The following is a 26,363-nucleotide window of genomic DNA, read 5'->3' as shown; positions in this document are numbered from 1 at the left end:
TCTGGATTCCTTTAGGACGAAGGTTTTCTTCAATAAAAAAAGCGTCCGATTCATGATTTAGATTCCCTCGCATGCATCAGCATCGCTGCGCAGGATCTCCCTCTTTGCACTGATCCTCCCCCTCCGCTGTTTTCCAACGCAAGTGACGCGCTCAGAGGACGACAGGCCGTCCCCTGCCAGCTGCAAATAGGCCCGGGCCAATGACATTCCACCTCGCTCTCGAAGCCGGCCTTTCCTAACAAAGCAACCAATCGTGGCTCTCCGGGTACCACCGCAGCCAATCGCGTAACGCCTCCTTCTTAGGCCGCCGGCCTATCACGGAGCTGGCTCCGCCTCCATTCGCCCTGGAGGACGCTCTAGGCCGGTGTCTGAGGCAGGAATCCCCTCCGCTCCCCTCTCTGTGGTCGGGCGCGTCGCTCAGGCCCCGCCTCCTCGGCGCGAGAGAAGGGAAACCACCAGGATTCCGCCCAGCTTCGATTCTGCGCATGTGCGCCAAGCGGCCCCTCCTTTTCCCTCCGTACGTCAGTCAAATGACGTTCTCCCCGGCTCCGCCCCCCGCTCCGCGCTCTTTTCCCGCTAGGTGCCTGTTTGCGACCGCCGCGCTTGACGGCTGGTGGGCTCTCTCCCCCTCCTCCCTTTGCTCGCTGGTTGTCAGGGCAGCTCGCTTTACGGCCCGGCGGCGATGGCGGAGGGAGAGCGGGCGGAGAACGGCGGCGGCGGCGGGAGCTCCGGGCGGCCGCCTCAGGAGGGCGAGCCGGGGGCGCTGGAGCGGGCCGAGGCCCTCAAGACGCAGGCCAACGACTTCTTCAAAGGTAGCGGCCGGCAGGGAGGAGGAGCCGTGAGGGGAAGGGGGCGGGGCACCTTGAGGGAGGAGGGGGAGGAGCCGGGAGGGAATGGGGCGGAGTCAGGAGGGGAGGAGCCGTGGGAAAGGGGCGGGGTTTGCCAGAGGGGAGGAGCCAATGAGGGGCATCTGAGTGAAGAGGTGGCCAGTGGGAGGGCTGGGCTACTTGTGGGGAGGGGGCTTTTTGATTAGAGTTAGGGGGTCCCAATGTGGGGAAAGAGATGGGGGGGTGGAGGGAGGGAGGGGCCTCCTGTGCCACCCATGGGGGGTTGTTGTGTGAGAGAGGACTAATGAGGGGGAGCATTAATAATTATAATAAATTTATTTATTTATTGCATTAATTTCCTGCCTTCTCCAAAGAGCTCAAAGTAATCTGCATGGCTCCTCCCCTTCACCCTCCCATGCTTCCCATCGAACCCCCACCACTACAACAACAACCCTGTGAGGTAGGTTAGGCTGACAGGCTGCCGCTGGCCCCCGAGGTCAGCTTCCTGACCGAATGGGGATTTGAACCCTGGTCCTAGTCCAGAGCTCATAATCCGAGTGCCTCCGCTCTGAAGGAGCGTCTCCACCCCCATCGTTCTGCCTGGACACTGAGGTCCAGCGCCGAGGGCCTACTGGCGGTTCCCTCTCTGCGAGAAGCCAAGTTACAGGGAACCAGGCAGAGGACCTTCTTGGTGGTGGCACCCGCCCTGTGGAACACACTCCCACCAGATGTCAAAGAGCACTACCAGACATTTAGAAGACATCTGAAGGCAGCCCTGTTTAGGGAAGCTTTAAATGTTTGATATATTACAGTATTTTAATATATTGTTGGAAGCCCCCCAGAGTGGCTGGGGAAGCCCAGCCAGATGGGTGGGGTATAATTTTATTATTATTATTATTATTAAATGTTGAAGATCAAAAAAGAGGACACATCTGCCGACTTCTGCTTTTAACCGTGGGACGCTGTGATGACTCTTTATTTTCCACACCTGTAAAAAGAAGTCATGTCCTGGAAAAAGAGGACATATAGCAACCCTGTCACTGGCTCCATTTGATGGAGGAGGAGGAGGATTTGAGGAAGATGCTCCCTTGAGATGTGTGTGAGGAGGGGGGCTCAGTCAGTGAGGGAGGAAGTATGAAACGTGTCCTGGGCTGGTTGTCTGCGAGAGGGAGCTCATGGGGTAGAGGGCATAGAATCATACTATTGGAAAGGATCCCAAAGGTCATCCAGTTCAACCCCTTTGGCTGAGCTGCGAATTCAGCTGCAACAGCATCCCCCTGATAGGAAGCCAGACAGCTCCTGCCTTAGAAACTTGCAGTAAAAGGGAGTCTATCACCTTCTGAAGTGCATTATTCTGCTGTGGAATAAGCTCCTGCTGTCAAATGGCTCTTTCCAGTCTTCAATTGGAGTCAACCATGTTTGTAATTGGAACCCATTGGATTTTGCAGCAAAGCAAAGGACTCAATTTTGGCTTGGAAAGAAGAAGAGTCCTCTTGGGACAGAGCAACTTATGGGAACACAGGTCTGCCTAGAGTGGCTTCCTTGGAAGGTTTTTTTTAGGGATGTTGGTGGGTTATCTGTGGTTCCATGGGGGAGAAGGAGGGTAGTTAAAGGGACCATGTCATCTTGGAGAAACATGTGAAGAGGTACCGTATTTTTCGCTCTATAAGACGCACCAGACCACAAGACGCACCTAGTTTTCGGAGGAGGAAAACAAGGAAAAAATATTCTGAATCTCAGAAGCCAGAACAGCAAGAGGGATCGCTGCGCAGTGAAAGCAGCGATCCCTCTTGCTGTTCTGGCTTCTGGGATAGCTGCGCAGCCTGCATTCGCTCCATAAGACGCACACACATTTCCCCTTACTTTTTAGGAGGGAAAAAGTGAGTCTTATAGAGCAAAAAATACGGTATGTGCTTCACATGGGGAGTTAAAGGTGAGATGTGTTGGGCAGCCGGGCAGCCACCACTTCCCTTGCTTCCCGTAACAAATAACTCTCTGTGACTTGAATGTGTGAAATTAGCCATACTTGGGTTCTTGATGTCCCCTAGGTAGGAAAAACGCCAGGCAAATTGCAGGTTAATGGTCTTCCTTCCTTCCTGTTACATTAAACCTGTTAATTGCAAGCAAGTAGACTTTCTACTTTCCATCCCATGACACACGGTCTGTCCACTAGAATGATCTATTCAGGGGTGGGAAGCATTGTGATCAATTTGCAGGATTAGCATTCAAAGGGATCCTAATCTCTGGAGGTGGCAGCAGATTTGCAGAGTTTTGCAGGCGTTGCTGAACGGCAGGCTGGATCCACAGCACCCAGTGAGGAAGTAGATGACCTTGTGGAAGAGGTTTTCTCCCCAATAACTTTCTTAGGAGGGTTGAATCTTAAGATGAATGGGGAAATCCTGGCTGAGTAAGTGGTGGAGGTGTGTTGTTTAGGAGAGTGTAAAGGAGTGACTCAGATTATTAGAGGAAGTGTGATAGCTCAGCTGTAGAACATCTGCTTGGCATGTAGAAGGTGACTTGGTCCATCTTCCTATTTTGGGATATGGCAGAATGGGGTTTCCTTCAAGTAGGCCTCTATCAGCTCTTGTTCTTAAGCCTCCAACGCCTTCCTTGAGACCTGGCTCTTAAAGATGGATTTGGGAGGCTTTTCTGCCTTGCCGCAGCCATGATGCTTAACCTTTCGTTGTGCCCTCGGGTCACATGATGACCAACTCTGTAATTAAACAATCCAGGCCTCTTGGACTCTGTTGCATTTGGTAGAACCTCTGCCAACTTTCAGAATATGGTTCTCCTTTAATCCCCTGTGATGTTGGCTCATGCCCTGAAACAAGATGTTTTTATAGCCTCGTAATTCTGGCGTCTACGGATCCATGGAGACAAGTGAGGGCAGCTTCACATATATGGAAATGTGCACATTTCTCTCTATTTTCTGGAGTAATTCTGTCTCTTTATATTTTGTCAAATAAGCTGCGGGAACTTGCCCCACATTCACATGTTTGGTTATTTCAGTTCAGCCGCAATGTACTCTTGGTTTCAGTCCTCGCTGGCAGTGCATACATAAAACACATAACTTGTAATTTGTTGGGGGAAATTTGATTGTGTCGTCAATCTAGCGTTATTTCCACCCTAGTTCTAACTTTAAATCCGTAAGGCAAATCAGAATCTTTGCTTCTTGCTGAAATATCTGTTAAAGGTTTACAGGAACCCTTCCATTTTGTCACTCTTTATCACCCTGATTCTGGGTACAGAAAGTTGTTTAATGGCACAGTCCTGTCTACTCAGAAGTAAGCTCCATTGGCAGTGTTAGAAATTAGCTGGGCTCTAGGTGCATTTTGTGGCTTGCATGGGTCTATTTGTGACTACATGGAGATTTCTGGACGGCATCTTGGCTACTGATGTCACCATCTGGCTGGTCTCTCCAGCTTCCTTAAGCAAGTAAGCAAAAGAGCTTATTTAAAGAGGAGTATGTTTGTCGGGTGGCGCTGTGGGTAAAAGCCTCAGCGCCTAGGGCTTGCCGATTGAAAGGTCGACGGTTCGAATCCCCGCAGCGGGGTGCGCGCCCGTTGTTCGGTCCCAGCACCTGCCAACCTAGCAGTTCGAAAGCACCTCCGGGTGCAAGTAGATAAATAGGGACCGCTTACTAGCGGGAAGGTAAACAGCGTTTCCGTGTGCGGCTCTGGCTTGCCAGGGCAGCGATGTCACGCTGGCCACGTGACCCGGAAGTGTCTCCGGACAGCGCTGGCCCCTGGCCTCTTGAGTGAGATGGGCGCACAACCCTAGAGTCTGTCAAGACTGGCCCGTACGGGCAGGGGTACCTTTACCTTTACCTTTATGTTTGTCAATGAGAATGTCCCCTCCTAGCTGCCCCAAGAGATAGGAGTCATTTCCTTCCATAATTTCACTGGGCCTCCAAGGTCTGTTTAACAGCTCTTTCCTATGCATGCGCCCATTGGGACTTGCTCCTAGGTATGCGTGTGCATGGTTAAAAATGATAAGCTCTGGGGACAGGATTGGGTCCTGGTTGCCTTTGCTGTGGAGAGAGCAATAGGAAATGCTATCCCACCCTACATTGAGACCTGTTTGAGGAAGGGGAACCAGCGCCCCTCTGTATGGAGTTCCCAGCTGAAGACCTTTCCAGGCCGTAAGCAGAAAGGCCGAGCAAGGAGCTGCTTTTAACTCGCGTATTTTGGGCGCAGGAAGTTGGTACGCCGCTTGCTGTGCTGTCCAAAGCTCTGCATCCATTGGCGTTTTACAGCTCACCAGGTTTGTGGCTTAGAGGTGGTGGATCAGTCTCATCCGCCTTTCTGTCTGGAGGGGGCCTGAGGACGGTTCTTCAGCCTTAGAGGGCGCTGATGAGCTGGATCCATTGCAGTCTGGCTTCAGGCCCAGTTATGAGACAGAAGAAGGCTTACTTTGCCAGCGGACGACTTTACACCTGAGAGTGGGCCAGGAGGATGGAGCGAGGAGTGCTGCTCTGTTAGTTTTCCTGAAGCTCAGCTCCTTTTGATACCACTGCTGCTGGTCTCCGCCTGGATTGTCTGTTGGGGCTAGACTTCGGAGGCTCTTTGGTGGTTTTGCTCCTTCCTGGATGGGCATACCCATGGTGAAGGAGAGCTCTTGCTTTTTGCCCCTTAGCTTACGGGGTTCCAGGGGGTCTGTATTGTCCCCCGCGCTCTAACATCTGCATGAAACCACAGAGGGGAGTCATCCAGAGGTTTGGGCTTCCATTTCACCAGTGTGCTGATAACATGTAGCTGTGCCTTTCTTGTCCATCTCTAATCGGATTGCGGGAACCCTAAAACCATGTCTGGGGGCGAGGGCAAAGAAACTGAGGTTACATTCATGCAAGAGAGAGGGGCTGCAGCTGTGGAGGTTTATAGTGAAGCTGAATGGGGGAATGCTCCCCCAAAAGACCCACCCACCTCTGCACTTTGGGAGTAGCCAACAGTCCCAACTTAGCAGCATTGCAGTGTGGGGAGGGAAAGTCTGCGGTGTGGACATAATGGGAACAGCGGAAACACACGATGAATGGAGCACCTGTGGATTTGCATTTGTGTTTCTGATTCTTTGGCAACAAGGAACAGGGTTGTTGTTGTTCACAGATGCCTCGGGGCTTGGGTAGCAAAGGAAGCGGCTGCACAGACATGTGTCTGCTTACCATACAGCAATCATCTTGGTCTAAACCAGCTTCCACCAACCTGATACTCCCATATGGAGGGGGAAGCTGGTCTAAACTATTAACGTATTGCCTAGAGGTGACCTTGGGTCACGTTCAGGCCGGGGTCAATGTCTTTCACTGGCCAAGGAGGTAACACAAGAAGGGAGCTAAAATGCGGATTCTTCTTTATAGAAGAATCATAGAATTTGAAGGGACCGTGAGGATCATCTAGTCCAACCCCCTGCAATGCAAGGATCTTTTGCCCAATGTGGGGCTCGAACCCACGGCCCTGAGAGCCTCGGGCTCCACCAACTGAGCTATATGCACTGGGTGCCTTTCTGCTTGAACATTTAGGTGAATTGCACCAGAGTTAGGTCCCCCTTCCCAGGGTGCCTCTTCCTGTCATGGAGGAATGTTGCTTCCTCTTGACAGAAGAGAGGACAATTCTGGGATATCCCAACCTGCTTTTCCCCAGACTCTTTGTCTTCTTCTTGCCAACTCTGATGACTTTAGAAGCAGTTTAGACATATTCCTGCAAAGCTAAGCAGGGTCCGGTACGGTTGAGATCCCTGCATTGCAGGGGGCTGGGCCCTCAAGGTCCCTTTCAGCTCTCTAATTCTGTGCATAGCCCACTCCTGTGTGTAAATGGCACAGGTGAGCCTTCCACGGATTAGCTTCTCGCACCTCGCCTTCCTTCTCTTCCTTGTGTGAATGACAGTTTTGTTTGTCGCTTTGCTGTGCATTATTGTGCTTTTATATTTTAAACCGCCCTGTCACCTTCGGAGGAAGGGCAGTATTAGAAATTTAATGAAATAATAAAAGCTTGGCATCTGTTTAGTTGCACCTCCGGGCTCCGTAGCCAAAGGGGTGCTTCTGGCAGCATGCATTGGCTCCCTGATAACCTCCGTTTCCTGCCTGTCCTCCCCTCTTCTCCCAGCAAAGGACTATGAGAACGCCGTGAAGTATTACACCCAGGCCATTGAACTGAACCCCACCAACGCCATCTACTATGGCAACCGGAGCCTGGCCTACCTGCGGACGGAATGCTACGGCTACGCCCTGGCCGACGCCACCAAGTCCATCGAGCTGGACAAGAAGTACATCAAAGGCTATTACAGGAGGGCCACCAGCAACATGGCCCTGGGCAAGTTCAAGGCAGCCTTGCGGGACTATGAGACGGTAAGCAGGGGGGCAGCTTTCTCCTTGAGCATCTAGGGTTGGCGCAACGGCGGGGGTGGGTGGGTGGGTGTTGCTTCACATGGGGCTAAGCTTGCGAAGCCAGTGTCAGCTTTGAATAATTCCTCAGAGGTCCACAAATCTTGGCTCGGCTTTCTAGTCAGCCATTATTTGTGGACAATGCCAGACCACCACCACCACGACCCTCTTCCTCTCCCCAGTCCTGCTACTCAGGCAGAAGACTTGTGGGAGGAGTGTGGCCTTCTCTCATTCGCACAAGAGTGTGGCAAAGGTAGGAGGCAGCAAAGGAACCTCTTTTGAGCAACGTAGCCTATTCCTGATGTTCCATGTTCTCCAAGCTCCAGGACAGAGTGAGAGAAGACACATGTCCAAACACACACACACACACACACACACACACACACAAACCCTTCATTTCACTAAGAATTGCGCGGATAGCATTATTGCTCTGGGCAAGATGGGGAAGGGTCATTGTGATTGGCCACCCAGCAATTGGCTTTGTGGAGCCCTGACAATAGAAGGTAAAAGACCCCTGGACAGGTAAGTCCAGTCAAAGGCGACTATGTGGTTGCGGCGCTCATCTCACTTTCAGGCTGAAGGAGCCAGCGTTTGTCCACAAATAGCTTTCCAGGTCATGTAGCCAGCATGACTAAACCGCTTCTGGTGCAACAGAACACCGTGATGGAAACCAGAGTGCACGGAAACGCCGTTTACCTTCCCGCTGCAGCGGTACCTATTTATCCACTTGCACTGGTGTGCTTTCGAACTGCTAGGTTGGCAGGAGCTGGGGCAGAGCAATGGGAGCTCATCCCATCGTGGGGATTCGAACCACCGACCTTCTGATCGGCAAGTCCAAGAGGCTCAGTGGTTTAGACCACGGCACCACCCGCGTCCCCAGCCTTGACAATGGCCAGAGATGAAAAGAGTATCAAGTTCAGGACAGAATATGAGGGGTTTGGGGGTGGGGAATGTTCTGTCATTTTATCCCCTCAGAGGTGCTAAGAGTGGGGAGGGGCAAAACCCTGAGGTAAATGTAGATGACCTCCAGTTTCAGCAGAGTGATATAAGCCCACCCTATCCAGTAGCTCGGGGGACGCGGGTGGCGCTGTGGGTTAAACCACAGAGCCTAGGACTTGCCGATCAGAGGGTCAGCAGTTCAAATCCCCACAACGGGGTGAGCTCACGTTGCTCGGTCCCTGCTCCTGCCAACCTAGCAGTTCGAAAGCACGTCAAAGTTCAAGTAGATAAATAGGTACCACTCCAGCAGGAAGGTAAACGGCGTTTCCGTGCACTGCTCTGGTTCGCCAGAAGCGGCTTAGTCATGCTGGCCACATGACCCGGAAGCTGTACGCCAGCTCCCTCGGCCAGTAAAGAGAGATGAGCGTCGCAACCCCAGAGTCGGTCACGACTGGCCCTAATGGTCAGGGGTCCCTTTACCTTTATCCAGTAGCTCAGCGGCTCAGGAATGTTCATAAGCATTCTATTTGCTCAGAAGTTTTTAATAGTGTGTGGCAGACGAGGCCTGTGGACAAGGGGAGCTGCGTTTTGTTGGTTGGAAAGGTTTCGGCAAGAAATGGATACAGCTCCGTGTGCCAAAATAGTGCGTGTGAGAACATTGTATGTTTTTTGTGATGGAGAGCAAAAGGAAGAGAGAAACATGCCAAAGTAGCTTGTTTATAACCTGACTTCATAGGCCACATTTCAGGACGGTTTACAATATCTTGTAAATACACAGTAATAATTGTAATACAGCATAATAAAGTTGTTATCCGCTTAAAAGCGCATTTTGAGAAATTGGTGTTGCGCACAAAGGCTGAGTCGTGAATTTACGAGATTCCCAACTTGTTGAATATATATAAATTCCCTCCTCTGCCCTCAGGTTGTCAAGGTGAAGCCAAACGACAAGGATGCTAAGATGAAGTATCAGGAGTGCAATAAGATTGTGAAGCAGAAGGCTTTTGAGCGGGCCATCGCCAGTGACGAGCACAAGCGGTCTGTGGTCGACTCCCTGGACATAGAGAACATGAGTGAGTTTGGGGAGGCTGTGGCAGGGGGAAGCTGTTACAGTGGATACTGGGGGGGGTTGACTGCGACCTGACTGGGGCAAGGTGCTCAAAGTGCAGCTGAAACCCAGAGGGGAACTTCCAAGCTTCCTGCTAATCCACATGAGACATCTTCAGCGAGGCTCTAATCAGTACCCCATTGCTAAAGTTTCAGGCATCAGCCGTTCTGACGGGTGTTTTAACATGCTCTGCGCGGACACCAAACCCTCATAATAATGTTCGCAGGCAAAGAGAGGGCTGGAAGAGGCAGGAACAAGCCCTCTGATGGCCTGAAAGAGGTACCACAGGGCCCACAGGGCACGGCTCATGATCCTATGTATCGTCTCCTGTGCTCACTGCTCTTAATTGCTTGTCTCCAGTTTCTTCCCAAGGCTGTGTGCCAGAGTAGATCTTTTAACTGCTGGACTCGAGCCCAGTGCTTCTCAAACTTCCTGTGCTCGGGAGTCTCTGCATATCTGCTGTGGAACTCTTGCATATTGCAGAGGATTCTGGGACATGCTTCAAGGTGCTCACACAGGACTCTAGCATTGCCCTTTTGTCAGGGCTGGAGTCAGATGAAGGTCAGCAGGAAGACGCAGAATCGGTTGTCAGTGAACTCAACTCTTTATTCAAGGAAATGGTGTACCACTCAGCAACACTTCCCAGCAGGTCTTGCCCCCATAGAGCAGTTGCCAGGACTGAAGGTTCCTGCCTTCCACCCACTCTAAGGCTCCTCTGGTCTCTGTTCTGCCCTCTTCATTATTCTGTGCATTCTTGTCGCAGCAGGAGGGGGAGACTCCCTGAATTCTCCAGCAGCCTCTTGACCCCCTCTCCTCTGCTTCAGCCTCAGAGTCTGAACTGCTCCCTGTCACGGGTTCCTCCTGCTCACTAAACCCTGTTGTTTCTTCAGTATCCCAAGGCTCTGAGCCATCCTTCTCTGGGACTTCCCTTGGGTGTTTTCCTGCTGGTGCCTCCCCTGCTCCTCCTCGTTCACTCAGTCCCTGACACCTCGAGTGAATAGTGGATGTGCTCGAGAAGAGGCCCACTGCCTTCATCCCTGGCAGAAACTGCAGGAGAAAAAATAGGTTATGGCAGGCCAAATATAATAATAATAATAATAATAATAATAATAATAATAATAATAATAATAATAATTTATTATTTATACCCCGCCCATCTGGCTGGATTTCCCCAGCCACTCTGGGCGGCTTCCAACAGAACACTAAAATACAATAACCTGTTAAACATTAAAAGCTTCCCTAAACAGGGCTGCCTTCAGATGTCTTCTAAACGTTTGGTAGTTATTTTTCTCTTTGACATCTGGTGGGAGGGCGTTCCACAGGGAGGGTGCCACTACCGAGAAGGCCCTCTGCCTGCTTCCCTGTAACTTGGGTTCTCGCAGCGAGGGAACCGCCAGAAGGCCCTTGGAGCTGGACCTCAGTGTCCGGGCAGAACGATGGAGGTGGAGACGCACCTTCAGGTATACAGGACCGAGTCCGTTTAGGGCTTTAAAGGTCAGCACCAACACTTTGAATTGTGCTCGGAAAGGTACTGCCCAAAGTATCTGCCATTACTGATCTTTTCACTAGGAAATCCTGGGGATTCTCTAGAACTCTGTCTGAAAGAGGTTTCCAGAGAGGCTTGAGATAAGGACCAGAAGGAAAGAGATCGGGCTTGTTAGAAGTCAAAAAAGCAAAGCAATGAGGAGGTCTCTGACTTAGAATCATAGAATCATAGAGTTGGAAGAGACCACAAGGGCCATCGAGTCCAACCCCCTGCCAAGCAGGAAACACCATCAGAGCACTCCTGACATATGGTTGTCAAGCCTATGCTTAAAGACCTCCAAAGAAGGAGACTCCACCACACTCCTTGGCAGCAAATTCCACTGTCAAACAGCTCTTACTGTCAGGAAGTTGGCACAAGGCTAAGGTTGCTGCTTGCAGCCACTTCAAGCTTCTGTTGGATGGAACCCCTTTTTATCTTGTTTGGAGCCCTGCTTGTTATGGTCTGGATTGGGGGCCGCTGCCATCGCCGGGCAGCACCACCTCCTCATCCCAGCATCCCTCCTTTCCGAGGGAGCCCTGCCATCCTCACGCTAGTGACTAATGCCATTTCGCACGGGAGGCTGTGCCAAGGTTTTTCTGCCAACGCCCGAAATAGATCAAGATCTCTGATCATAAATAGATCCCTGGCATGGAGAGGCTTAATCAGGAAAAATAAATAGACTGGTCTTCTCCTCTGCGGGCCAGCTGCTGGCACGAGCTGCGTCCCTTAATCTCACTGTCTGGACGAAGCCACTGCACGGTTTCATCCTGGACGCCTGCGGATTCTGCATTCAAAGCTTATTTCTGCAAGCAGGGGCCTTCCTCGCGTCTCCTGGCATTTGGAGGAGCCGGAGGGAAAATGGCTGTCCCTTGATTTTGGCAGTTCAGCCCCATTAGCGGAAAGGCAGTGGCAGGCTTTTCAATTACAGGAAGGGAACCCTGGCGAGACGCTTTGGTTTTGCAGAAACTGTACTGTTCTGAGGTGAACACGCAGACACTTGGCCACCTCCACCTCGGGCAAACAGTTGGTAGAGCATGAGCTCTTAATCTCAGGGTTGTGGGTTCGAGCCCCACTTCGGACAAAAGATCCCTGCATTGGACAAAAGATCCCAGATGATCCTCACAGGCCCCTCCAACTCTACATTTCTGTGGTTGTTTCTGTGGAAAACTGGTAAAGCAATGAGGGAGGGCGATGAGGTTCCTAGCTTTGTCTACTTGGAACTTTTAAAAACTCTTCTGCCACTACTAAACATCTTCCAAGACGACAATGCCCATTTACACCACAAAGAACTCATAACCCACCTACTCTCAGCAGCCAGAAACACCATAACCAGACACTGGAGAGACCTGTCAGGAGTAAGCATGGACCAGTGGTACCAAATAGGATGGGAAACAGCCCTACTAGAAAAATTAACCAATAAACTGAAACTGACACGGGGACAAATAGAAGAAGATGCCTTCACCCCGGTATGGCTCCCCTTTATCACATACACAGCCCAACAAGACAACGACAAAAATCCACCAACAGCATACATATCAATATGGCTAACCTGATCCAAAACACCCACCCACCCCACTCACACACAGAAACAAAGATCACCACAGCCAACCACAAACAAACAACCACACCCTAGGCCAATCTCAACCTCTCTCACCACCAAAGGAACACAAGTGAACAGCACAAGCAATGCTGACACCAAACCCTACATACATTAAGCATAACAGAACCATCGCCACCCGACCCCACCCCCACCCATCTTCCCTCCCTCCACCCCTTCTTTTTTTTCTTTCTCCCCCTAATGTCTCAACAAATGAAACGGATTTGTAAAAATGTTACACGGAAAAAATATGAGAGACATTACACTTACTTCTGTAAAACAAGAAAATCTTTAACAAAAAATTAAAGCAACAACAACAACTCTTCTGCCAGAAGGATAAAGGCTCCCAGGGCAGTTTGGGATGGAGCCATTAGTGAAAGGCGGCGGGGGGGGGGTATTGAACCTGCAGTTGCTTACCTGTAGCGCAGTGGGTGTTACCTGGGTGGTCACTTGGGGTGCCAAGGGGCAGGCGGACTCCCCCCCCCCCCCGTGATTGTGATGCTAGGCTGGCTGTGTGTTTGGGTGCTGCCCCTCTACCCACTTCCTGCTTCCTGTTTCCCCAGCCATTGAGGACGAGTACAGCGGCCCGAAGCTGGACAACGGGAAAGTGACGCTTGCATTCATGAAGGAATTAATGCAGTGGTACAAGGATCAAAAGAAGCTCCACAGGAAATGTGCCTATCAGGTAACTCCACCTCCTCCTCTTCTTCCTCCCTTGAGAGCCGCCCCCCAGGGCTGCAGAAACGCTGGGTTCTCTATGCTAAGAGGTTTAAAGGGTTGCTCTAAGGCAGGGATGTCCAACCAGTAGATCGCGATCTAGCGGTAGATCCCCAGCTGATCCTGGTACAGTGGTACCTCGGGTTACATACGCTTCAGGTTACAGACTCCGCTAACCCAGAAATAGTGCTTCAGGTTAAGAACTTTGCTTCGGGATAAGAACAGAAACCGCGCTCCGGCGGCGCAGAGGCAGCAGGAGGCCCCATTAGCTAAAGTGGTGCGTCAGGTTAAGAACAGTTTCAGGTTAAGAACAGACCTCCGGAACGAATTAAGTACTTAACCTGAGGTACCACTATAGATCTCTTGGGAGTTGGACATGCCTGCCCTAAGGGGATCATTGCAACCTGCCTGTAATTGAAGGCATATCTCATGCACAGTACATACCCCAGCAGGCCAGGCCATTGGCACTTGTGGGCCACAGTCACATGACGTTTCCGCCAACTACGTCTTTATTTAAATGCCTCCTCCTCTTCCAAAGGAGGCCAGGACGGCAGACAGCAGAACAGGCTTTTCAAATCATTAAGGGCATTTAAAAACAGTCGCACATATACTCCCAGCTAATAATTTCAGGGTTAGGAACGGTATCTTTCAGCCCGCAAATGCCTGAGTGAACAGGAATGTTTTTCGATTCCTCCTGGATGACATTAATGAGGGATACAGGCACACCTCACTAGAGAGGGCGTCCTACCAATGGGGAACAGCTACTGAGAAGGCTTTGTCCCAGGTAACAGCTCTCAGCAGTGCTGGCCGGGGCTGATGGGAGTTGTAGTCCAAAACCTCTGGCGGGCAAGGGGATGGCGAAGGTTGATCTAAGCTAATCCAAGCCATACCCAATGGAAGTCTTGACTTTCCTTCCCTGTCCCGTCCCCCCTTGGTGTCGTGGTTAGAATAGTGGTTGTCAAAGGGTTTGGAAGGTGAGGATGGTGGGAGGATTCAAGGACAATCAAAGGAACATTTAAACATTTCAGTGTAGTATAGGATAGTACAATGTTTTAATTTTTTTGCAGAATATGGATAGACATACAGTGGTGCCCCGCAAGACGAATGCCTCGCAAGACGGAAAACCCGCTAGACAAAAGGGTTTTCCGTTTTTCGATGCGCTTCGCAGGACGAATTTCCCTATGGGCTTGCTTCGCAAGACGAAAATGTCTTGCAAGTCTTGAGATTTTTTTCCGCTCCCCACCCCCTTTTTCTAAGCCGCTAAACCGCTAATAGCCTTTTAGCAGCTAATCCGCTAATCCCTTAAGCCTTTAATAGCCGCTAATAGCTGCTAAACCGCTAATAGCGCTAAGCCGCTAATAGGGTTGCTTCGCAAGACGAAAAACTCGCTAGACGAAGAGACTCGCGGAACGAATTAATTTCGTCTTGCGAGGCACCACTGTATTTTCAGAACTAAGCACTCCTAGGAGTTGTTTCTTCTTGTTCTCCAATGTATTTCTTATCAATTAAAATTGTAATAATAATAATACAGTGGTACCTCAGGTTACATACGCTTCAGGTTACAGACTCCGCTAACCCAGAAATAGTGCTTCAGGTTAAGAACTTTGCTTCAGGATGAGAACAGAAATTGTGCTCCGGCGGTGCGGCGGCAGCGGGAGGCCACATTAACTAAAGTGGTGCTTCAGGTTAAGAACAGTTTCAGGTTAAGAACGGACCTCTGGAATGAATTAAGTACTTAACCCGAGGTACCACTGTAATAATAAAAAAAACTATTTATACCCTGCCCTCCCTGGCCAGAGCCGGGCTCAGGGTGGCTAACGCTAGTAAAATTACAATTTAAAAAAACCTGATTTAAAATACAGGTTAAAATGCAATTTAAAATACAGCCTCATTTTAAAAATAGCCCATAGATCAAAACCATAAGGGGAGGGAAACATGAGGGTCAGACAGAGTCCAAACTAAAGGCCAGGCGGAACAGCTCCGTCTTGCAGGCCCTGCGGAAAGATGTCAAGTCCCGCAGGGCCCTAGTCTCTTGGGACAGAGCGTTCCACCAAGTCGGGGCCAGTGCTAAAAAGGCCCTGGCCCTAGTTGAGACCAATCTAACCACCTTGCGACCTGGGACCTCCAAAATGTTGTCATTTGTGGACCTTGAGGTCCTCCGCGGGGCATACCAGGAGAGGCGGTCCCGTAGGTACATGGGTCCTAGGCCCCAAGCAAGTGTGGCACAAGCAAACTTTTATTATGTAATAGTAGTAGTAGTAGTACCCTGCCCATCTGGCTGGGTTGCCCCAGCCACTCTGGCCCAGAGGAAAAACATTTGAGAACCACTGGGTTAGACTGCTTGTGAGACCAGGGTTCAGATCCCCTCTTGGTCCTGAAGCTCCCTGGGTGACTCTGGGTCAGTCGCTGCCTCTCAGCCTAGCCACCCTCACAGGGCTGTCGTTTGGATAAAACGTGGAGAGGGAGTATCATGTACGCCGCATGATTGAACTCCTTGGTAGAAAGGTAGTGTATATTGAAGAGATTTCACCCCTCCCATATCCAAGAATCTGCTGATGTTCTCTGCTGATTCTCCAGAGAGGAGGGGGCGGTTTCTGCTCTCTACGTATTCCGTTCCAGCCTCACATGAGAGAGAGAGAGAGAGACTGAATGTTAGAGAGAGATCGTGTGTATAGAGAGAGACTGTGTGTGATCTCTGTATAGATAAGGTTGCTGCTAAGAGCAGCTGCAGACACTCAGTTCAGTTCAGCATTTTTCGTTTAGACCTCATTTAGCTCTGCATATAGTTGTGTATTATAGTTGTAGATAGAATAAAGAAGATATTCTACAGAGCTGCTCTCCGAGTCGTTTATGCTCTGCTATACTTCTTTGGAGGTCTTTAAGCAGAGGCTTGACAACCATATGTCAGGAGTGCTCTGATGATGTTTCCTGCTTGGCAGGGGGTTGGACTCGATGGCCCTTGTGGTCTCTTCCAACTCTATGATTCTATCATTCTATGATACTCTGCTGTGCGACGACTGTCTTCTTGTTGGAGTGAATCTGGTGCTCACAACTCTAAGCTGTGAGTCCACAGCACTTTGACCTGTTCCTGGGCAGAAGGTGGTCTCTGGAAGTGCTGCCCAGCTCAACTAGCCCAGTCAACTCTCAGCCTAGCCACCCTCACAGGGCTGTCGTTTGGATAAAACGTGGAGAGGGAGAATCATGTACGCCACATGATTGAGCTCCTTGGAAGAAAGGTGGTACCATATTTTTCGCTCCATAGGGCGCACCTAGTTTTTAGGGGGGGGAATAAAGGGGGGGGAATCCCCCCCACCGCCCCAAAAAGCAAAGAAGCCAAGACAGCGAGCGGGATCCATCCTGCTGGCTGTCTTGGCTTCCTCTTTAGCCACGCGCAACTTCTCCAGCCGGGAGAGGCTGCGCGCGGCTTTGGCAGAATCTCGTTGTCTTGGCTTCGTTTTTAGCCGCGGGGCTGGGGTTGGGGAAGCAGGTCCAGGGGCAGTGGCAAGATTGCGCGCAACCTCGCTGCCGCTCCCGGAGCTTGCGGGGCTGGGGGCGGGGAAAACCTGAGCTTCCTCCGACCCCAGCCCCCAGAACAGGGGAACTCCCACCGCGCTCAGAAGGCTTGCGGATAGCTGCCTGAAGCCTGGAGAGCGAGAGCGCACCGACCCCTCTCACTCTCTAGGCTTCAGCAAAAGCCTGCATTCGCTCTATAGGGTGCACACACATTTCCCCTTCATTTTTGGAGGGGGAAAAGTGCGTCCTATAGAGCGAAAAATACGGTATATAAATGTAATAATGATTTGCATTCATCTTTCTTCTCTGCCACCGTGCCTATATGTGCTCTCTTGCTCTCTCTCTCTCTCTCTCTCTGACTGACTTCTCTCTTCCTCCTTGCAGATCTTGGTGCAAGTGAAAGAGGTGCTATCAAAACTCCCCACCCTAGTAGAAACGACGTTAAAAGAGGTGCGTGTCTCTCTGTGCGCCCACAACACTTAAATTGAAAGCTGCAGGTCTGTTGCCTCCCTCCTTGACAATTTTTTTCTTCTCAGAACTCCCCATTTGGGGGACAGTTTATGTTATTTATTGATTTTTTAATAACATAAAAAATTCAAACCAGAAGGAAAAAACATACAAAGAATAATACAGTCATACCTCGGGTTACAGACGCTTCAGGTTGCGCGTTTTCAGGTTGCGCACTGCGCTGAACCTGGAAGTACCAGAACAGGTTACTTCCAGGTTTGGGCACATGCGCAGAAACACTAAATCATGCTTTGCGCATGAGCAGAAGCGCCAAATCGCAACCCACGCGTGTGCAGACGCAGCGCTGCAGGTTGAGAATGAGCGGGTTGCGAATGTGCCTTCCGCACGGATCACGTTTGCAGCCCGAGCATCCACTGTACAGTGGTACCCCGCAAGACGAATGCCACGAAAAACGAAAGGGTTTTCTGTTTTCTGAGGTGCTTTGCAAGACAGATTTTCCTAAGGGCTTGCTTTGCTAGACGAAACGGCCCTGCCTCTCGTGTCATGGCGACGGTCACTGCACGCACGCACGCTCGCTTCCCCGCTCCTCCGGCTCCCTCCCACCTTCCGGCTGACGGCTCCTCCGGCTCCCTCCGACCTTCTGGCTGACGGTTACGCCGCTGCCCACCCCCCTCGCGCGCTCCCCTCAGAGAGCCATTGCCGCCAGCACGTCTCTCTCCCTGGAGTCGCGCTCCTGAGCCCCGCTGCCCTCCAGCAGCCGCGTCGCACGGTGGCCACAACGCGGGTGAGTCTGAGGTACCGGCTGCCGCAGCTGTCCTGCTTCTCCCCGCCCCTCCCCGCCGTTGTCAGTGTTTAAATGCAGTGGTGCTTCGCAAGACGGAAAAACTCACACAACGAAAAAACTCGCGGAACGAATTTATTTCGTCTTGCGAGGCACCGCTGTATCTCCAAAGAAGTTCCTCAGCATCCCTGGATTACAAAAAGACAGGGAGCTGTCAAAAAAACCTCCACTCCAGAATACTGCTCTGTAGATGCGCAGGGCAGTAACCATGCCTTCTTCAGTCATTGCATAAGACATAAAACCAGTCAAAATAATCTGAAAATCACCTGCAGTCTTACTATTTTTCCATCAAGGCCTGGGAGATCCATTCTGCAAATAGATCTCCGGGTTTTCAGAACTCCTTGAACAGTCATTCTTTCAAAAGTGTCTGTGCTGCATGCCATCCTTAAGGACTTTTAACGTTCCATTAGCTTGAGAGTAGGGGGATTCTGAGAGAGATCACGGCTCCCCAAGTGATCTCTCAATCTCTCTCGCTACACACACACACACGCAGAGTGCAGCCATGCCTTGCTTTGTGACTGCTGTCCCCATGAGCCACCACGGCAGCACAAAAGTTTATCCACATCACAGGCTCAGGCTGCTTATTGCTGTCACCTCTGCTGTTCCTTCCGAGGAAATACTGGGAATAATCATGAGAGCCTGGGGCTCTTTGGGGGGTTTGCCAGCAGATTTGCAGCGCTGTCGTTTTGCAAAGGAGGCCAGAACCGTTAAAGGAGTCTGGGTTGGCGTACACCGCCTGCAAATTCTGCGGGCAACCCATCCCTTTAAAACAGGGGTAGGGAGTCTCCTGGGCTTTCCAAGCACTGTTGGATTCCCAGCTCTCCTCAGCCCTGGCCAGCATGGCCAATGGTCAGAGTCCAGCAACCTCTGGAGCAGGGCACCTGTGCGCAGGTTCACCATGCCAGCCCTATAGTGCCCTGCGTAGATTCCTTCTTGCGGGATAGACCATGATGTCTTGTGTGGGAAAATCCAAAGAGTGGGAGGAGGAGAAGCATCCAAAAATGGCTGGTTATAAATAAGCATTATCTGGCTGAATTCACGCCTCTTCCCTCTGTTGTCTTATTCTGCCTTCCCCGCCCCCGTCCCCCGCTTATTTTTTGTTCCAGACAGAGAAAATAACTGTCTGCGGAGACACCCACGGACAGTATTACGACCTCCTGAATATATTTGAATTGAACGGGCTGCCGTCGGAAACGAATCCATATGTATCCTTTCTTGCCGCTCCTCTAGGGCCGCTGTAGGCCTTGTTCATCTGTTTCTCCCCCTCCTTGGGTAGAAAGGGAACTGCGCTGGTGGGTTCCTGGCAGGGGGCAGAGAGACGGACTTCGGAAAGGGAGAAACGGCAGGAGACATGGGGAGCAAGGACTTCCCGCAATTCCCCCTTCGCACACCCAGATGTGAGAGGACAGGCCTGCTGGGGGCAAGCGCTTCCTTCCACCCAGGAAAATTGTAGGCCGGTTTGTAGAACTTCTGTGTGCACCTGAATTTACCTGGGGAAAAGATCTTGGAGGCTGCCACCTTCCTTGCAGACCTTTTCTTGGGTGCTAAGATCAGCAGAGGGAGCCATCTTGGTAACTTTCAGAAACCTCCAAAATTTCAAGGGGTGTGTGTGTGTAGTGGCCCAAGTGAGGGCCTTCTCTGTGGCAGCCCCTAGGTTGTGGAACTTCCACCCACACAAACACCCGGGAAGTGCGTCTGGCATCTTCACTAAACAGCTTTGGGCAGATGCTGAAGACACACCTCTGACTCCTGAGATGTGTTTCTGCAGGGCCCACCCGATTCCAGTGGCTGTTACTTGCTTTAAGCCACTTTTAGTAAAGGTAAAGGGACCCCTGACCATTAGGTCCAGTCATGGCCGACTCTGGGGTTGCGGCGCTCATCTCGCTTTACTGGCCGAGGGAGCCGGCGTACAGCTTCCGGGTCATGTGGCCAGCATGACTAAGCCGCTTCTGGCGAACCAGAGCAGCGCACAGAAACGCCATTTACCTTCCCGCCGGAGCAGTACCTATTTATCCTCTTGCACTATGATGTGCTTTCGAAGTGCTAGGTGGGCAGGAGCAGGGCAGAGCAACGGGAGCTCACCCCATCACGGGGATTCGAACCGCCGACCTTCTGATCAGCAAGCCCTAGGCTCTGTGGTTTAACCCACAGCGCCACCTGCGTCCCATCATGGGACTAACTTCCGTGTAAAGATGCCTAGGGTCACGCTTTCGTGGCTTGTTTTCAGAACCTCCCTAGAACCACGGGAGGTGGAATGTTCTGGAGGTTCATCCAGGTGAACCTCTGTCCTCCCTCCCTTTCATTTTGCCTTTTTGCTCTGAGGGCAGGATCCTTGCATAGCAACGTTTGCCTACTTCTGTCATTGCTCCCTGAGCTCTTCCGAAGCCACGTTTGGCACCTGCTTTCATTGTCACCCTCTACCCCATCACAGCCATCTATCCTTGAGTTTGTGTTTACCTGCCTTTCTTGCCCTCCCAAGAGCTCTAGCCAAGGCCTGGCATTTTTGGGGGGAAGAGATGCATCAGATGACAAGAAGGAATTGGGGGGCTTGGGCGTGGAATCCACATGGACCCGCCATGGAAAGGCTGCATTTTACGGTTTTTTCCCTTGAGCACAGCTGCTTCCCCACTACAGATATTCAATGGGGACTTTGTTGATCGTGGCTCCTTCTCCGTGGAGGTGATCCTGACGCTCTTCGGTTTTAAGCTGCTATATCCAGATCATTTCCACCTACTTCGAGGTAAGAACATCAAAAGAGCCCTGCCGGATCAGGCCCTTGGCCCATCTAGTCCAACATCTGCCCAGCCAGATACCTGTCGGACGGCCACAAGTAGGATTTGAGCCAGTGTGGTGTAGTGGTTAAGAGTGGTAGTCTCGTAATCTGGGGAACCGGGTTCGCTTCCCTGCTCCTCTACATGCAGCTGCTGGGTGACCTTGGGCCAGTCACACTTCTCTGAAGTCTCTCAGCCCCACTCACCTCACAGAGTGTTTGTTGTGGGGGAGGAAGGGAAAGGAGAATGCTAGCCGCTTTGAGTCTCCTTCGGGTAGTGATAAAGCGGGATATCAAATCCAAACTCCTCTTCCTCTTCTCCTCTGCTGTGGTTTCCGGCATCTGGTATTCAGAAGTCAGAATCTCGTTTCTTGTGATTTGAATCCTCCTCCTGCCTTGACTTTATCAAATGCTATTAGAAACCTCTTGCCACTCGCCCTGCCCCACGTATATGACTTTAAAAGCCTGGCACTCCTCCCCTACCACCCTACGGCTTTCCGTGACGAGCTTTTAGTGTAACGAGCCCGCATTCCTGAGCTGCTTGCTGAGTGCATCCCTGACGCTTTCCTCTTGAGGTTGTGTGTCTCTCCGGGGCAAGGGGGTGGCTCTAGCTTCCCAGCTTTGTTTCGTTCTTGGGGGGCCTCAGTGGCTGTGCTCCCTCTTGAAGGCAGCGTGCCCCTGAATGCCATCTGTGGGAAACACAGGTAAGGTGGAGAGGACAATGGCCCTCATTCAACCTGCTTGCGAGCTTCCCACATGCATCGGGAGGGCCACTGCGAAAGCAGAATGTGAGAGCAGGTGGGTCTTCGGTTTGCTGCAGCATACACATTCCCAAAAAGCACCGGGCTCCATTTTCTGAGATGTTGCAGAGGAGTCACTTTGTACCAACCATCTTTGCTCCCTGGCGCTCTAGACAGCTGTGGCTTCCCCCAAAACCCCTGGGAGCTGTCAATTGTTGTGGGTGCTGAGAGTTGTTAGGAGACCCCCCTCCCAGAGCTACAGTTCCCAGAGTTCCCTGTGAAGAGGGATTGACGGTTAACCAGTCTGGGAATGTTAGTTCTTGGAGGGGAATCAGGGCGTCTCCAAACTGCTAGGATATACGGTATTTTTCACTCTATAAGACGCTGTTGGGTTGAAATAACCGGCAGACGAGTCGTGGGTGTTCATGTGGAAGGCATCTCCGAGACCAGGTCTCAGAGAGTCCCTTTTATTGTATATTACCCCCATTGCTGCATATGCGCTTGGTGCTGATTGGTTACACGTGGGGTACGTAGAAGCGTTACATTATTACATACACATATGAGGGGTTTACATGCAGACATATGCATCACTAGATAGAGAGAGTACAGGAACATGGTAATCTATGATTGATAGGGTGGTACGCAGAGATTATATAGAGTGCACTTAACATTCCTCTAGTCTGTGGTGATAAATGGGGGATGTGTATAGTTAGATAGCAGGGTCATGACATCACTTAGAGACTTGGAGCTTTCCGTGTCAGGGTTGTTCAGGAGGCAATGTGCCGGAACAGCGCCTACGCAGGACTCCCAAGAATTCAACAGGGAAGCAGCACAGGAAGAGAATACAGGAAGGCCACATTCTTAGTCACACAGGACAGGGAATACTCTACAAGACACACCTTTTCTCTCCTAAAAAGTAAGGGGGAATGTGTGTGCATCTTATGTAGCTAATGCAGGCTGCGCAGCTATCCCAGAAGCCAGAACAGCGAGAGGGATCGCTGCGCTGTGCTCCCTCTTGCTGTTCTAGCTTCTGGCTTAGCCACACACAGCCTCTTCAGGGCAGTGGGGAGCCTTCATCCCGCTGCCCTTAAGAGGCTGCGCAGCTATCCCAGAAGCCAGAAGAGCATGATTGGTGCGCACCGATCCCTCTTGCTCTTCTAGCTTCGGGGATAGCCACGCAAAGCCTCTTGAGCGCAGCAGGAGCGCTCCTGCCTCTTTGCTCAAGAGGCTTTGCGTTGCTTTCTTGTTTCTTGTTTTCCTCCTCTAAAAACTAGGTGCGTCTTATGGTCGGGTGCGCCTTATGGAGCGACAAATATGGTACGTCTTATAGAGTGAAAAATATGGTGGTTCCGTTCCACCTTAAAAGGAAATAGGCATGACTGTTGTGTGTCACATGCCTGTTTACTTCCAGCACAGTCTGCTGGGAACTTCCCTTTTATATATTGCTTTTGCTAGTGTTGCTGTTTGCCGGACACGAAGGGAAGCAGGCATGTTTTTTCCTTTGTTCCTGAACTATGCTGAATAAATGCTGTAAATATGCTTACACATTTCTCGGTCTGCCACTTCTGTTGTGAGAAGATTTATTTACTCTGCTGATAGAGCGTGCCGAGTCTCTAAACGTATCTGAGGCTCGTGTCGCTGTTTGATGCTGTTCCAAGTGAGACTGGTGATCGCCCGGCTGCCGGCCAGTGGCTGGAGCCAGCTGGGGGATTGCCTGATGCCCCTGTCTCCCCGGCAGTATCACAACACAAACAACTCTCAGCATCCTTAATTTCCCCCCCTAATATTTTGTTGGAAGCTACTCAGAGTTGGCTGGTGCAACCCCGTCCGATGAGTGGCATGATGATGATGATGATGATACAGTCGTACCTTGGTTTTCGAACAGCTTAGTTCTCGAACGTTTTGGCTCCAAATGCCGCAAACCCGAAAGTGACTGTTCTGGTTTGCAAACTATTTTTGGAAGCCAAACGTCCGACGGGGCTTCCGCGGCTGCCGATTGGCTGCAGGAGCTTCCTGTATCCAATCAGAAGCCGTGCTTTATTTTTCGAACGTTTTGGAATTCAAACGGACTTCTGGAACGGATTCCGTTTGCCTTCCGATGTACGACTGTAATGTCACCAGCCCTGGAAGTTTAGGGATGGGTGGGAGGGAGAAGCCCTTTCCTGCAAACTCGAACCAAAATCCCCCTTCATTTTGGCCTTTTAACTCCTCCTCCTCCTCTCTAGGGAACCACGAAACGGACAATATGAACCAGATCTATGGGTTTGAAGGAGAGGTCAAAGCCAAATACACAGCCCAGATGTTTGAGCTCTTCAGCGAGGTCTTTGAGTGGCTACCTCTGGCGCAGTGCATCAACGGCAAAGTCTTGGTGAGCAGCCGTCCGCTTGGGGGGGGGGGGCTGCAGCTTAGCTGAGCACTCTTGGTGACCCTTGCTATTCTTTCTGTAGTGGTTAAGAGCGGTAGTCACGTAATCTGGTGAACCGGGTTCGCGTCTCCGCTCCTCCACATGCAGCTGCTGGGTGACCTTGGGCCAGTCACACTTCTTTGAAGTCTCTCAGCCCCACTCACCTCACAGAGTGTTTGTTGTGGGGGAGGAAGGGAAAGGAGAATGTTAGCCGCTTTGAGACTCCTTAAAGGGAGTGAAAGGCGGGATATCAAATCCAAACTCTTCTTCTTCTTCTTCTCCCCCTGGGTAGATAATGCACGGCGGCCTCTTCAGTGAAGACGGCATAACGTTAGACGATATCAGGAAGATCGAGAGGAACCGGCAACCTCCAGATTCGGGTGAGCGGTGGCGGGGACTGGGGTGGAATGATTTGTCTGGTGGGGGATTGGGTAGCCTTGTGTACCCGTAGGAGCAAAGCAAGTTGCCTTACAATGAGCCAGACGATCGGTCCATATAGCTCCATATTGTTTGCACTGACTGGCAGCAGCTGCTCTCCTACCTGGAGATGCTGAACCCGGGACCTTCCTGGTGCTCTGCCCCAGACGGTATGGCTATCAATGCTATGAGCAAGGGAATAGTCACGAAAGGAAATATTTGTTGATTCATTGCATCAGGTTTGGGTCGACCAAGCCAGGGTTTCCCAAACTTGGGTCTCCAGCTGTTTTGGGACTACAACTCCCATCATCCCTAGCTAGCAGGACCTGTGGTCAGGGGTGATGGGAATTGTACAGTGGTGCCCCGCAAGACGAATGCCTCGCAAGACGGAAAACCCGCTAGACGAAAGGGTTTTCCGTTTTTCAATGCACTTCGCAGGACGAATTTCTCTATGGGCTTGCTTCGCAAAACGAAAATGTCTTGCGATTCTTGCAATTTTTTTTTGCTCCCCACCCCCTTTTTCTAAGGCACTAAGCTGCTAATAGCCTTTTAGCAGCTAATCCGCTAATCCCTTAAGCCTTTAATAGCCGCTAATAGCCGCTAAACCACTAATAGCGCTAATCCGCTAATAGGGTTGCTTCGCAAGACGAAAAAACCGCTAGACGAAGAGACTCTCGGAACGGATTCTTTTCGTCTTACGAGGCACCACTGTATTCTGGAAAACAGCCGGAGACCCACGTTTAGGAAACTCTGGACTAAGTGATTTAAACAGGCATAAATTTGCACAAGAGGGCGGAAACTGTTCTTTTTTTAAAAAAACAAAACTTTTAAATTCAAAATTAAAACAAAATATATTATCCAGAAATATATCATCCTTATTTCCCCCCCCCATTTTTCCTCACACACCCTCACACACAAAATCCACCCACCCCCTGACTTCCCTCAGTTCCAGTCTTTGATTTCTCTAAGAAGGCTGTTTTCTGCATGTTACACAGCTGTATAGATCCTCAAACTATTTAGCTGATTATTGTCAATAAAAAGTCTGTGAATGTTTAGTCAAACCCAGCCAAGGAGTCCAGCTCGCTTTGCTGCATCTTCAAATACTTTGTAAAGGGTTCCCATTCACCTTTAAAGTCACAGTTATCCTTGTCCCATAGCTTGTATGTCAGTTTTGCCAGTTCTGCATAGTCCGTCAATTTTTCTTGCCATGATTCTTTAGTTGGGGTTTCTTCAGTCTTCCATCCTTGTGCTATTAAAACTCTCGCGGCCGTTGTCGCATACATGATGATGTTTTTCAGCTTTTTTGGCAGATCTAAAGGGGGGGGGGACTGTTCTGAGCTGCAACGAAAGCAGCTCTTTCTTTTTTGAGGATGCTCCATCTGAGAAGAGACGTCCCCTTCTCTTCCAAGAGCACCTCTTTTAAGATGGCACTTGCCCCTTGCGCTTAATTTATGGCTAATTATTGGGAGGGAACGAGGGTGGCTTTTCCCTGCCGTGAAGAAGGGGATCTTGGATGGGTTGTCTCTCCCACAAACTCCAGTGGGATACTTTCTGAAAATTATTATTATTATTATTTTCAATATAATATTTTATTAAGACTTTCACATAAAAAAAGAAAAAGAAAAATACAAAAATAAAAAGAAAAACAAGTAAAAACAATTCCATTTTCATAGTATTTCTTACATTTGCTTGTTTCCCAGATTTCCCCACACCTCCCCTCTCTGTATTCCAATTCAAATATTTAATCAGCACATCCCTTCCCTCTGTCTTATCTTTATCTTTATCTTTATCTTAGTGTATTATACCTTTAATTCTTCATCCTTTTAGCCTTCGAATTTTCCGTACTCCTTCACCACATTATTACTAATAACCCTTTAACCTCCATCCAACATCATTCTAACATTCATTAATCTTATAATATTTCTGTAAATAATCTTTAAATTTCTTCCAATCTTCCTCCACCGTCTCTTCTCCCTGGTCTCTGATTCTGCTGGTCATTTTTGCCAGTTCCATATAGTCCATCACCTTCATCTGCCATTCTTCCAGAGTGGGTAGTTCTTGTGTCTTCCAATACTTTGCGATGAGTATTCTTGCTGCTGTTGTAGCATACATAAAGAAAGTTCTATC

The 26,363-nt window shown here is 50.4% G+C and overlaps 1 protein-coding gene across 1 annotated transcript in view; it reads left to right on the top strand.

Annotated features, from left to right (window-relative positions):
• Positions 1-651: 651 nt before the first annotated feature.
• The window catches only part of PPP5C (protein phosphatase 5 catalytic subunit), a 32,954-nt gene continuing 7,242 nt past the window's right edge, over positions 652-26,363 (top strand). The window contains exons 1-9 of the mRNA XM_083455408.1: positions 652-812; positions 6,923-7,164; positions 9,062-9,209; positions 12,930-13,051; positions 16,981-17,046; positions 19,012-19,110; positions 20,540-20,645; positions 23,641-23,783; positions 24,112-24,199. Coding sequence (XP_083311534.1) covers positions 683-812; positions 6,923-7,164; positions 9,062-9,209; positions 12,930-13,051; positions 16,981-17,046; positions 19,012-19,110; positions 20,540-20,645; positions 23,641-23,783; positions 24,112-24,199 — 1,144 coding nt within the window. The 5' untranslated portion in view covers positions 652-682. The remainder of the gene's footprint in view (positions 813-6,922; positions 7,165-9,061; positions 9,210-12,929; positions 13,052-16,980; positions 17,047-19,011; positions 19,111-20,539; positions 20,646-23,640; positions 23,784-24,111; positions 24,200-26,363) is intronic.

This window comes from Podarcis tiliguerta (genome assembly GCF_965153285.1).
Source record: "Podarcis tiliguerta genome assembly, chromosome: 8".
Lineage (NCBI taxonomy): Eukaryota > Metazoa > Chordata > Lepidosauria > Squamata > Lacertidae > Podarcis > Podarcis tiliguerta.
This window is presented reverse-complemented; position numbering and strand designations above follow the sequence as displayed.